Source organism: Sphaerodactylus townsendi, linkage group LG10 (genome assembly GCF_021028975.2).
Source record: "Sphaerodactylus townsendi isolate TG3544 linkage group LG10, MPM_Stown_v2.3, whole genome shotgun sequence".
Lineage (NCBI taxonomy): Eukaryota > Metazoa > Chordata > Lepidosauria > Squamata > Sphaerodactylidae > Sphaerodactylus > Sphaerodactylus townsendi.
The window spans coordinates 1,266,027-1,280,031 of record NC_059434.1 but is presented as its reverse complement, the minus strand read 5'-3'; the positions used below and the strand labels follow the sequence as shown (position 1 = coordinate 1,280,031).

Below are 14,005 nucleotides of genomic sequence, written 5' to 3'. Positions count from 1 at the left end.
TTATTGCATTTTAATATTTTAAATTGACTACTTTTTATTATGCTTATGCTTAATTTAAAAACCCAGTTTCCCTCAAAAATTATATATTACAGTTGCCCTAATAATTACATTAAAATCGGCATTTGACAAGGAAAAAGAAAGGAGACACTACTTTATACATAATTTATTAAGATTACTAATAGTACCAAATGTTCCCTTGGAAGCATTTTAGAAATGAAAATAGCCCATAGATTATTGCTAAACAAGGGAAATACAAAATTCATGGCATCTGGACACATTTGGTTGGGGCTAGCATGCATGAACTGTTTTGTCACTTGTTTCTTTCAATTTTGTTGGGGGGGAAATTGATCAGATCACTTTTAAACTGCTCTGAATCAGTGGCCTGCGATGGTCATGAAACAAACAGACCAATCCCTGCTGGAGGAAGACGGCTTTACCTGGACCAAGCTAGGAGAGTACGGTTGCCAACCGTCAGGTGGTGGCTGGAGATCTCCCGCTGTTACAACTGATCTCCAGGCAATGGAGATCCGTTCATCTGGGGGAAATGGCTGCTTTGGAAGGGACTCTTAATGCATTAGACCCCACTGAAGTCCCTCCCCTCCCCAAACCCCACCCTCCTCAGGCTCCACCCACAAAATCCCCCAATATTTCCTATCCCATTCCCATCTAGAACCACTTATTCATCTTTTTGGTGGTCCGTGATATCCATCCAACTCTCAACAGCACATCTCAAAGGTGTCCCTTTACCAGATGCTTAACGGGAGGTTATTTACTGGGTTGTTATATTTTCCTCTATTTTATGAAAAGCTTCAGTTTCCCATTCCCACACATTAAAGGGCCAAGACACTTTTCTCCAGATTGGTTGACCAGCCTTCCCTGGCACTGCTGAGCTCTGTGCCCTCCCTGTTCTAACTCCTGGCAGTTCCACCCAGTCTTCTGAGTTCTGTGAGCTGCTTACTGGCCTTTAATAAACCCCCACAAGCAGACATTTCCGTCTACTCAAGGTTGTAGTTGAGAGAGGAATTATTGAGAGATGGATTCATTAGACATTTTTATTTCTAGGTTAGAATAATAGAATCATAGAGTTGGAAGAGACCACAAGGGCATCAAGTCCAACACCCTGCCATGCAGGAACACACCATCAGAGCACTCCCGACACATGTCCATTTAGCCTCTGTTTAAAAACCTCCAAAGAAGGAGACTTCACCACTCTCCGAGACAGTGAATTCCAATGTCAAACAGCCTTGACAGAAAGTTCTTCCTAATGTTTAGATGGGATCTCTTTTCCTTCCCTGTGAATCCATTACTCCTGGTCATAGACTCTGGAGCAGCAGAAAACAAGCTGGGTCCTTCTTTGATATGACATCCCTTCAAATATTTAAACATACCTATCAATGTCCCCCCTTAACCTTCACTTCTCCATACTAAACATCCCCAGCTCCCTAAGCCTTTCTTCATGGTTGCCCTCCTCTGGACACATTTCAGCTTGTCAATATCCTTCTTAAATTGAGTGCCCAGAACTGAACACAGTACTCTAGGTGAGGTCTGACCAATGCAAAGTAGAGTGATACAATTACTTCCCTTGATCTAGATACTATACTCCTATTGATGCATTCCAGAATTGTATTGGCTTTGTTGGCTGCCATATCACTTCTGACTCATGTTCAGTTTATGTTCTACTAAGACTCCCAGATCCTTTTCACATGTACTGTTGTCAAGCCAGTTGCATTGTCTAATCCACATCTTTCCAGCTTACTTGCAAGAATATCATGGGGCACCTTGTCAAATACTTTACTAAAATCAAGGTATGCTATGTCCACAGCATTCCCTTCATCTACCAAGTTTGTCGCTCTATAAAAAAAGAGATAAGATTGGTCTGGCATTACTAGTTTTTGAGAAACGCATGTTGATTTTTAGTGATCACATTATTCCCTTCCAAGTTCTTACAGACTATCTCCTTAATTATCTGCTCTAGAATCTTTCCTGGTATTAATGTCAGGCTGACTGGGCAGTAGTTGTTTGGGTCCTCTTTTTTCCTCTTTTTGAAGATGGGGACAACATTAGCTCCCCTCCAGTCCGCTGGGACTTCTCTTGTTCTCCAGGAGTTCTCAAAGATTATAGCAAGTGGTTCTGAGATTACTTCTCCCAGATCTTTTAATACCCTGGGATGTAGTTCATCTGGCCCTGGAGGTTTAAATTCATTTAAAGTAAGGTGACCAGATAGTCACCTTTTAAAACCGGGACGGGGTGGGGGTGGGCGTGCTGCTGGACGCCGCCGCGCACGGGCTGCCAGATGAGGCTGCAGTAGACGGCCAGGACGATGACGGCCAGCAAGACGGAGAGGACGTAGGCCAGCACTTCTTGTTGGTCTTGGCCGCCATGCGCGCCTTCTTGTCCCCGGTATAGGTGGCCGGCTTGCCCCGGCTTGCCCCGCTCCCCGCCCGCCACCTCCTTCTCCTTCATGGGGGCAGGGGGAGGAAATGAGTACTTTGGGAACAGAAACAAGGAAAATGGCTATTATGAGGGCAGCATCAGGAAAATCCAAGCTTTTGAACCCACATAGCAGCCATCCAGACTTTGCTACAGACTCTTCCAAAACATCACAGTAAAACAGGTTTGTGAAAGATCACAAAAACCCCTTGGCCCGGTGCTCCGCCGCCCGCTCCGTCTTGCTGCGGCTCCCGGCAGGGAGGGCGCCCCCAGGGACGCGCCGCCAATCACATCACCAGCACCTGCCCCTGACGAGCCACGAGAGGCACCCGCCTGGCCCCGCAGGAGTAGCGGCAGCGGCGGAGGAAGCCGAGGGAAGGGAGCCCGGGAGCTGCGGCTGGCCTGCCTGGAAGAGCCTCCTCCTCTTCTTCTCCAGCTGCCTACGTCCTGGCCTCCTCTTCGGCGGACCTCACTGGCAGAAGCGGCGGCTCCACGACGCTCTGCGCCCGGCAGGGAGGGAGGAGGAGAGAAGCGATGGGCAGGGCAGGGCAGGGCAGGGCGGGAGGCTGCCGCACTGCCTTCTGGGGCGCTACCTGGAGCGCCCCAGAAGGCAAAATCGGGACAGGCGCAAAACCCTCGCTGGGACGCTGGAAAAAGATTGAAGATGTCAAAGGGCGGGACTTTCCCCGGCCAAACCTGGGACGCCTGCAGTGCACCTTTTAATTTAAAGTATTCAAGCATATTCCTGTACTAACTCTTCATTTTATTCGGTCCCCTGAATTTCCCCTTACTGTATCTTTCTGAATCCATTTCCTCCCCAGGATTCGAGCACTTGTTTTTCTTTTGGGGAGAAAAAAAGGCAAAGTGAGGTGTTGGAAGTAAGTTCGGGCCTTTTCTCTCTGTCCCCCCCTGTTAGAATTTCCCCCCCACCATCTTCTCCACCCACGGGCAGTGACCCTATCATATCGCTTTTTTCTTTCCTTTTGCTTCACTTAGACATATAACCAAAACAACCCTTTTAATTGTTTTTAACATCTCTCGCAAGTCTGAGCTCATTGTGAGCTTTAGCTTTTCTGACTTTCTCCCTACATGTTTTGGCTATTTGTTTGAACTCCTCTTTAATAATTTCCCCCTCTTTCTATTTCTTGAACATGGGATCACACCCAGTAGTTTCTTAAGTTTACTGAAATTAGCTTTCTTAAAGACTAGAACACATGTTCGACTAGACTTGGCATCCTCTTTCCATTGTATAACGAACTCCAGGAGAATATGGTCACTCCAATATAAGGACACTACTGCTTCCACCCCATTAATCAGGTTCTCATTGTTGGTTAGGAGCAGATCTTGTTGTCTCATCCACCCTCCAGACCATGAAACTGCCTGCAAGGCAAGTGAGGAAATTGTTGGACCTGGTAGTCTTGGCAGCAAATAGTCTTCCCAGCAAATATCCGGATAATTGAAATCTCCCCTTACTACTATTTCTCTTCTTTGTGGAAGTTTGCTCCATGAAGGCAATATCCAACTCTTCAGTCTGGCTTGGGGATCTGTAATAGACCCCCCACAATGAGATGACTGCTTTTTTTCTCCCCCTTAATCTTTTACCCAGATGCTCTCAACCTGGTACCTAGGATTTAAGTCATGGACCTGCTCACAGGTGTAATCGTCCCTGACATATAGTGCTACTCCACCACCTTTCCTGGTTGATCTATTTCTCTGGAATAGGTTTACCCCTCAATTATTACATTCCATTCATGAGATTCATCCCACCAGATTTCAGTGATGCCTAGTATATCATGTTTATTATGCCGTGTTCGAGTTCATCCTGTTTATTACCCATGCTTTGAGAATTAGTGTGGAGACATCTAAGGCTTTGGTTCATGCCCCATGGGTGCTTATTTAAGGTTTTATCCCCCTCACTGCTGGGTTTTTGAACTATTCGCTCAGTTTTCTCTATAACCTTCAGCCTATTCTCTCTAATACTAGATGAGCTCCTTCCCACTTGAATATTGTCTTCCTCCCCCACTTCACTCAGTTAAAAGCCCTCCTGATAAGTTTTGTCAATCTCCTAGCAAAAATGTTCTTCCCGACAGCTGTAAGGTGCAGCCCATCCCTTACCAGTAGTCCCTCTTCATGAACTGCAGACCATGGTCCAAGTAGCCAAAATGTTCCTGATGGCACCACCTCAACTATTCTTCTCTCCCACCTGGGCCCTTGAATGTGGGACCTTATCCCTGTCTTTTTTCCCCTGGTCTCAAAGAACTGCTGCTTCTGAGCAAGTCAAAGAGCAAGATTATTGGTTTTGGGGGAACAGAAAAAAAACCCACTCTTTGTACAGAGCTCAGAACCTTCTAATTTTTTTAAATGTAAGGACTCGTTTTCATAGAGTCTTTGATCTCACCACTTTTTACCTGTACAATTGGGTTAATGGTTATTTTCAAGAAGTTGTCTTTGTAGTTCCCTGTCTGTCTTAGGACAGATCACTTCCCTGACCCTAAGTGTTCCTCTTCTGTAAAATTGGATATATGAAAAGTGCATGAGCATGTGTAATGTGCCTACTATGTATGTCTTATACTGATGGAATCAGTGAAGAAATATGTGAAAAATTGGCCTGCCCTTCAGACTTCTGGATTCACTGAGTGCCTATGTTATATGTGGATTTGCATAGGAATACTGCACTGGTTCTTGGAGCCCATTGTTGACCTGACAGACCAAGGCAAAGGTATGTGCATGGAGACAGCGTGTTATAGGGGCTGGTGTGTCAGAGTAGGATCTGGAAAGCCAGGTTCTCCACTCTGCCATGGACACTTGCTGTATGATTGATAGTCTCATACTCTTCACCTAGCCTACATCACAGGGGTTGTTGTGAGGATAAACTGGAGGAGAAGATAATGATGTAAGCTACAATGGACCCCACTGGGAGAAAGATCAGGTATCAATTGAGTAAAAATAATAACATGTGAGCATAATACATGAGGTTGTCCACCGTGAGTACTGCTGACGGGGGCAGCACAGTTTAAGCCATGGCTGAAATGCATGCTCTTAGTGCTTGTGGAATAATGAGTGAGTTTGCATATGGCTTAACTCTTCCCTTAAACGGAAGGCTGTCCTCAACTGGATTCCTTGGCCAAGGTGATTAAACTATGGTGGATCAGCTCACTGGACTTGATGCATTCCTGAAACCCCAGGCCCCAACAAGGCAGGGCCCACTGAGTTCTTCTGTTGAGTCTTGAGGGTACCTGCCACATCTGTATACAACAGCTGTGTTTATATCAGGAAGCAGCCTTAGCTCCTGGGAAAGTAGGAAAAGTTTTGTTAGTTTGTTGTTAGTTTAGGGAAAAATTTGTTAGTTTAGTATCTTCAGCTAACTGGCTACTGTGAACAGCAAGCAGAAATAATTATATAACTTCAATCAGGAGTCATACATTAGAAGGCCAGAGCAGAGCCAGGGCTCCTGCCGGTGCAAAATGTCCTGTTTTTGCTACACTATATTGGGCAGCAAAAATCTCGTTCCCAAATGTGGGACTCCTGTGGCATGCCTGCCTTGCGCATTCACGCCATCCCTTCTGTCAGAGGGGGCATTCTGTGGGCTCATGAATATATTACACTGGATTTTAGGCATTCATTTTCTCTTGCAGCCTCGAGAAAATCAGATGTGGGTAGTGAGAGCTCTGATCAAGACAGTGGAAAGGTAACTTGTGAAGGCTTTCTGTAACCACCAGACTATTCCCATCTAAACAACTATAACCTTGAGTGTATATTACATGTCTACATTATATACAGAAATTATTATTATCTGATGCTATTGGTTGTCCTATGTTACGTTTGTCCAGCTATACATTTTGTGTGTGTTATGTGTCATATTTAAAGAAACATTATTCTTGTTCCACAAGAAAAACAATATTTCATGGGATTTCTTTTGAGTTCATCTCACAATTTTTTTTGGGGGGGGGAGGAAGGGGAGAGCTTCTGGCCTTGAGAGACAGAGGTTCTCCAGATGAAGGTCTCCCACATCACCTGCTAACACCTGGAGATGCCAAATATCAAACCTAGGACTTTCTGTATGCGCAGCAGACGGGCCGTGGCCCTGTGCAGCCTGAGCATAAGGAAGAAGGTCATACTTTCCCTATCTCACTCCTAGAGCTGCTGCTTTAAATTCTGCACCCAGTCTGTGGGATCCTGCCAAATCTGAACTACTCAAGTAGCAACCAAGAGCTGATTTGAGCAGGAGACAAGGCTCCGAGCACAAGTTTGCAAAAGATAGGGAAATCAGAGAGCACTTCTGTTGGGAATAACTGAGCAGGCAGGGTAATATCAGGTGTAGAACTACAACATCAAATGATAGAAGACGCACGTTAGGATGGAAATATTTCAAACACCAGTACACAGAACATTCCCTGTATATCTCTTGTGAAGGGGGAAGGCCACGGACCAAAGACGTTCGTATCAGTTGATATATCATAAATGGATGCTGTTAGTTCTTCATAGGTCTTCTGTGCAGTCCCACATCTGGGAAGTGTGCAGGCTAGCCGCTCAAGGAACCAGCTGGCTTCCCAGCCCTGTGAAAAGGTGCTGCTCCCCTACTGCATGGCCACAGCAGAGTTTCCCGCTGAAACTGCAGTGTGAGGGAGGAGCTCCATCTTTGCTCAGTTCTTTTTCCACTGACAGTGTGAGGGGATGTTTCTCTTCCCAGCTCCTTTCAGTAGTCGTTTTTTTTTCTCCTCAGTCTTCATTTTCTTTGTCTCACTGGAATCTTTCTCTTCCATTTTTCAAGTTTGCTGGGAGGCAGCCAAAAAGTTAAATTTTAATTTTAACTGCTGTATCTACAAGATGTCTCAGAAGGCACTCTCTAAAAATGTACCTAGCATGATGCCAAAATGCCACAGGCTGATTAGCATTCCCTCTGCTCGATATTCCTTGGGGAGGGCCAAAATTTCACCTCCTGTAAATTATGGCAACAGTTTGCTCTAAAAGCAAGGACTGATAGGGCTTCTCAAGGCTGCCTTATGGGAAGGTACCCTATCCAGCTCCACTAAACTGGCATCAAAACAACCTTCTGCGCATGATTGGTTCCCAGCTCTGCACTTCCCTAGATGGTAGCTGGAAGATCATCCTCATGGTTCTTCTGTGAAGTCTCACATTGGGGAATGTGCACGTGCAAGCCCACCTTGGACAATAGAAAGCTTATTTTTGTTCTGTCACTTTAAGAGCACCCCTCCCACTCCCTTTGTGTAGGCAGGAACTTTCCCGCCTAAATACAGTGTGTAAAGGGAGGGAGAGGTGTATGTCCCCTCATTTCTTCTTTGCCAGCACAGAGGATTGATCTCTTTACCAGAGCTCTGTCATTGACTGGTTCTGGGCCTTCGTCATGGCTGAACCAAAGAGGGACACCACCCTTTTCAAGAAATGTACTACCTGTTGCACAAAGATGACAAAGACGGACATGCACAAAGAGTATCCCTTGGGCCTGGGTGAAACTCATATTCTGTCTACCTGTAAGGCCTGCCTGTCTCTTACTCCCAGGACAAAACAAGGTAAGGCCTCCTGCCTTAAAATGGCTTTGTATGAGAGGGCTCTTCATCCACTGGAGGGAATCAAGAAATTGGCTCTCCTAACCTCTCAGTACCATCCTCTTTGCTGCTGCCTCTCGCTAGAGCCGTTTTTAGTCAGAGGACTAAGAAAACCAAAAAGAAGAAGCAAGTGGACAGGCATACAGAGAAGAAGCAAGTGGACAGGCATACAGAGAAGAGGCCAGTGTCTAGAGATCATGGGTCTCTGGGCCCAAAGAAAACTCTAACGCTAGATATTCCATCCAGTCAGCAGGGCTTCCAGATAGCTCTACCTGCATGGCTCTCAGATAAACAGGGTCCATCAGTTTCACCAGCATGGCCAATTGGCCATGCTGGTAGGGGCTGATGGGAATTGTAGTTCCTGAACATCTGGAGAGCCGCAGGTTCCCTACCCCTGATCCAGATCATCTCAGCCGGGAGGCAGGAGCACAATGAGAAGATCAATCTGTTCTTTGGAAATGAGGTGCTCAGCGTCCCTGGTGCAGATAGTGAGTGACACTCCACTCTCTCTATCACCTCAGCATCAAGTCTCTCCAGTACCAGCACATGGTTCTGACCATCGTTTGCCACCAGTGCTGGGAGAGAACCACATCCAAGTCTCACTGCTAAGTCGCAGCAGATCTTCTTCAAGGCATTCATTGATTTCCCGTAAGGGCCAGACATCAGTACCATTGATGCAACTCTAAAGCAAGGAATCCTAGTTGATCCACTCAGTGGAGTGCCCTCCATCGTCAGATGACAACGTGATCATTATTCCTCCTCTTCCCAGTTCTGGAACAAGGGACTTTGCCTTCACTACCTCAGGCTTTGCATGCAGGTCGCCCTGTGTGCAGCTTCCTCCACTGTACAGATACTATTCATACTTCCAACCTCCATGTCATTGGAGAAATTGGGATATGACTATTTGGTGTCATCGCTCCTCACCTTTGTTGTTATCTGAAGCCTCATCAAGGTTCTGAAAAACCTCCACCGCTTCCTTGAACTGAGGAAAAGACAGCAGAACCGATCCTGAAAGACCACCATGTTGCTCATGGATGCCTTCTTCCAAGCACTGTCACACTGCTTCCCCACATACAGTCCATCAGTATAAGGTTGCCTGACATAGACATCAAAAAGAGTCCAGAAGTAGTAGCAAGTAGCAGTAATCTTTAATGATGTTCTATGCAAGGTGCATAACCATAATTCTCCATAGCCAGATCTGAAGAGCTTGGAAAGGATAGTTATAACCAGCAAAAAACCCTCCCTTCCCCGCCCCACGCAGGTAGACAAAAGCAAAGTAACAGTATTGTATTGTTTATCATAGTTCGCCCAGCTAGTTCACATGGGAAACCGTCTTTTTCTCAAACTACAAAGTACTACTAGCCTGGAATGTGCTAGGGCCCCAGGAGGGGGAGGGAGGTAAGAGTCAGAGAGATGAGATCAGGATGAGCCTGGGAACAGCCTGACATCACCACACAGGTGTTGGGAGTGGCACCCCCCCCCCCAGACCAAGAGGCTCAAGGCAACCCATCAGGGCTAGGGGCAAGAGTGCAAATTATGACCTTCTATGTATCCATACTTGTCATATGTTAAGAAGAAGAGTTTGGATTTATACACCACCTTTCTCTCCTGTAAGGAGACTCAAGGGGGCTTACAAGCTCCTTTCCCTTCCTGTCCTGTAAGGAGACTCAAGGTGGCTTACAAGCTCCTTTCCCTTCCTCTCCCCACAACAGACACCTTGTGAGGTAGGTGAGGCTGAGAGAATTCAGAGAGAACTGTGACTAGCCCAAGGTCACCCAGCAGGAATTCAGGAGTGCGAAAATACATTTGGTTCACCACCACTCAGATGAAGGAATGGGGAATCAAACTCGGTTCTCCAGATTAGAACCCACCTGGCTCTTAATGGATCTTTTGTTCTGTATTCAATGTGCTTAGCAATGTAGATAAGTAGTGCATCCCTGTTGGGGCTCCAGAAGGCAGGAGGGAGGAACGGAGGCTGCGGGCACACCCTGACTTGAAACTATCACTTGGCCTTGAGACACTCACGGGGGGCGGGGGGGCGCGACATGCCGGGCGCACAAATTTGGGTCACGTGGTGGGCGCAAAATCCCCCCGGCCCCTCCCCCTTTCCCGCCCCCCTGCGGCGCCCCCCCACACTTTAGAAAACCGAGCAGGCTGGAGAACAGGCCCTGCCGCGGGGGGGTGTGAAAAAGCCAGAGTGCCCACCGGGCGCACTCTGGCCCAGCTAAGCCTCTGCTTTCACACCTCGTCATTCCCACAATCTGTGAGAAGGAGGGAGGGTGGAGAACAAAGGGACAGCAATAGAGAAATATTACTGTTGAAAGCCAGATTCCCCAGAACAGGCTTTCTGAAACTGAGGGCCTGTTGCTAACCCAATAAAGGCTACTGATTTCATATCTAGAGTCTGCTTATTGATCCTTGGTCCAGGACCTAACAACAGGCAGATCCCAGACTCCTGATGGGAGGACAGCAGGAGGCTTGACAGGGGAAAATATATCAGCAGCAGTTGCAGGACCATGAAGACATGACAGTCAGCAACAATCTCCATTGCCTTGACGCTCGTAGTCTAGCAGTCACCACAGATTTTTGGAACCGAAATCTTCCTTATCCAAGCTTTATGTTGCATTGCTCTAAAACTCAGTTGCTGACCAAGCCCCTCAGAACAGAGATCACTAGACGTCTTACTTGGAACTAAGGAAGTACTTCTCCAGATTGGAACTGGAGGTCATACTTGGAACTAAGGAAGTCCTTCTCCAGATTGGAACTCTTTATGGGTGATTCCAATGATGCCTCATTGCAATCCAACCTGACTTTTGAGGATACCTTGGAGGAATCTCCATTGACCATGCCTGCAGAGGATCTTAGGATCTTCTCAGAACATCTCATTTGAATGGTCAAGGCACTTAAGCTCAACTGCCAACAAGCATCTCAGAATCGGACTATCCAGTTATGGACGTTATCTTCTGATCAGACAAGGCACCAATAGCCTTATTGTTGATGAAGCATTTTTAGGACTTGGCCAGGACCAATTGGTGCAGACCAACCACTAGACATGCATCACAAAGGAAATTAGAGGGTCTAAATGCAAGGGTATGACGTCCTATTCAGGCGCCTGCTACCCAACTTCATGATTGTGGAGACACTCCTATCCCACAGTAAAAAGGACTGCCCACTCCTTCCCTCAGGTTAAGGAGGGTAGAAAGTTAGACCTTTTTAGGAGGAGGTTCTGTTCCACAGGGGCACTAGACGTCCTTATATCTAACATCGTGGCCATTATGCCACACTACCAAGTCTGTCTCTGGGATAGGATGGATCCCCTCATAAATGTTCTTCCTGATCAATCCAGGCCCTTAGCTAGGGCAACCCAGTAAGAAAGTGTCAAATTGGGAAAACAGCTGCTCAACAGAGCTAAGCACTTGGCTGACTCGGCCACTGGGTTCAACATGGTAGCAGTGGCATTAAGATGCTACTTGTGGCTGAGATCCCCAGGTCTCCTTCAGCACATTAAGAACTGCATCGAGAACATCCCCTCTAGCAGTCCTGCATAAAATCAAAATGATCAAGTCCACGGCCAAATTTGTTGGCCTGTCACCTCTGCAACAACAGTCATCAACCCAGAATAGATACTTTCCTAGACAGGGCTATTACATCCACCTGTATATTTCAATACCTAAAATCAGAGTTCCATTCCTAAAGTCAGAGTCGTTCCACCTGCACCCCTGTATCACAGTTCAAACAGCTCAACCCGCACCAAAAGGGCAGGAAACCTAATTGATCATCTAGTTCCATCCCTGCCAAGGGGAAGCGGGAAGCCACATGACTATATGATAGCATTTTTATGGACAGACCTTCCCAGTTTATGTTCAGTTGGGAAACAATTATTTCTGATTCTTGGGTCCACCAAATAATAAATGTCAGTTACTGTTTGGAGTTTGTCTCATTGCCTACCTTTGCCCTGTTGGAATTTTCCTCCATTGTGTCACCACTGTTGCTGTTGGAAAAAGTCCAATCCCTTTTACAGAAGGGTTTTATTAGGGAAGTGCCGGTTGAGCAGAGGCGTATCAATGGAAAATGGAGCCCAGCGCAAGAATGGAGTTTTCTTCGGGGCTCCCCATGGTCGGAGACCAAGCAGGATCACCACCCCCGGCGCATGCTTGCAGTGTGGTGATGAAGGGCACGTGATTGCTTCATGCCCCCAAGCTGGACCCGACCCTCCATTATGAGAAGAAAAAGGCCATGCCTAAACTTACCAGGAGTTTGGATCCTGCCGCTCAGCCTGTGCTGGAAGCCGCACAGGGAAGTGAAAACTCAGGTGAGTTTTCTGCTGCCTCAGAGACTAGGGCACGGAGTAATGGATTCAAAATGAAGGAAAAGAGATTCCACCTAAACATTAGGAAGAACTTCCTGACTGTCAGGGCTGTTCGGCAGTGGAATTCATGGCCTCAGAGAGTGGTGAAGTCTCCTTCTTTGGAAGTTTTTAAACAAAGGCTGGATCAGCATATGTCGGGAGTGCTTTGATTGTGTGTTCCTGCATTGCAGGGGGTTGGACTTGTGGTCTCTTCCAACTCTATGATTCTATGAACTGATGAATAATGAAGGGACTGACCCACAGCTCCAGGGAAACAGAGCCAACCTTGCTTAGATGGCACCGAAGGCCAGGTTCACCTTCAACTGGGTGCTCAGAGCATTTTCCTCTCCCAAGCAAACTTTAGCAAAATTGGCTGGTTCCTTTCTGGAGACTCACACCAGCAGCCCTACAGGAAATGCCCCCACCCAGAGCAAGACTCCTACCACAGTGCCTCCCATTGAAACCTCTATACCATGCGACAATTGGGTATACCTTAGGAAAGCCCCACCTGAAGTCTATGATGGGGCCAATAGTACTTTTTCCCACCACAGAACTTGCTTCCAGAAGAGCCTGGCTTGGATTCTGGGAATTTCTGAGTGTCTCAAGCACTGGCTGCACATTTTTTTGAAAGATAGAGACTCCCAGACAGACTTTCAAAGGAGTCAGAGCTCAAGAGGTCTCCTAGGTAATAGCATCCAAGCTTGGGGAGCACTTTGCTTTTAGGGGTGGAGTTTAGGGGCACGAGTTGATTGAGAGTTCCTGAGAGAACTCAGCCAGCAATGGCTTAATGTGCTCATTTTAGAGCAGAAGGAAAGCAAAAAATATAAGCCTAATTTTGGGGGGGCCCATAAGAATTGGAACCCCCCCCAGGAAGCAAAGGTGCTCCAAGCCTGGATGCTGCTATTACTAGGAGGGGCTGCCTCCTGAGCCACCTTACGAAAGTCTGGTGCTCTCTCTGTCTTCTAAAAAATGTGCAGCCTGCTCTACACACTCAGAGAATTCCCCATTGGCTGCAATGGGAGCAAGAAGTCCTGCAGAACAAACAAAAGAATCTTACAGGGCAGAATTTCTGGGGGTGCCTTGTCAGGGGATGCTGACAATTTTAAAGCTAAGTGACACCAAAATTTCAGGGTACCACCTGTTAACTTCATTAATAGCTTAGTAATACCACCCAAGTTTGAAATTGAGAGCTAGAGTTCAGGGGAGGGCCAGAGTTATAGCAAGACTCTCAAATAGGGTAGCCCCCCATCTCACCATCTGTTAGCTCCCATTGGGAAACAATGCTGGGGAGAGGGGCCACCCAGAATCCAGGGGGTCCACAACTTTTGGCTCTTGCTCCCCTGAACCAAAACCTCACCTCAAACTTGGGTGGCATCCATCAGAGACCAGTCTCCGGGTGACATCTTATAATTCTTTTGCATGTACTGCTAGCTTCAAAAATGCACCCCCTGCAGGCCAAAATGCGAAAAACACTAAAAATGGAAAAAACACAAACGACCCTGAAATTTTGGCGCCCCCCATGTGACCAAATGGTACCCCTTGTCCCTAGGCAAATACACCACTGCCCAATAGTATCATGATCTAAAGGAGGTATTTGAAGAGACTGAGTGTGACTTTCTCCCTCATCATTGTAAGTCTGATTGTGGAATTGAACTGGTGG

At 46.8% G+C, this 14,005-nt stretch overlaps 1 protein-coding gene across 7 annotated transcripts in view; it reads left to right on the top strand.

Annotated features, from left to right (window-relative positions):
* ABLIM2 (actin binding LIM protein family member 2) overlaps positions 1 to 14,005 on the top strand; it is a 139,415-nt gene that overhangs the window by 101,335 nt on the left and 24,075 nt on the right. For 4 of the 7 annotated variants that reach the window (XR_007245639.1, XM_048509727.1, XM_048509725.1 and 1 more), the window contains 2 exons: positions 5,096 to 5,149; positions 6,066 to 6,118. Coding sequence is in view for 6 of the 7 variants with exons in the window: in XM_048509727.1 (XP_048365684.1) it covers positions 5,096 to 5,149; positions 6,066 to 6,118 (107 nt within the window). In the remaining variant the exon portion in view is untranslated. The remainder of the gene's footprint in view (positions 1 to 5,095; positions 5,150 to 6,065; positions 6,119 to 14,005) is intronic. The other 3 variants (XM_048509728.1, XM_048509726.1, XM_048509724.1) reach the window with 1 other exon arrangement.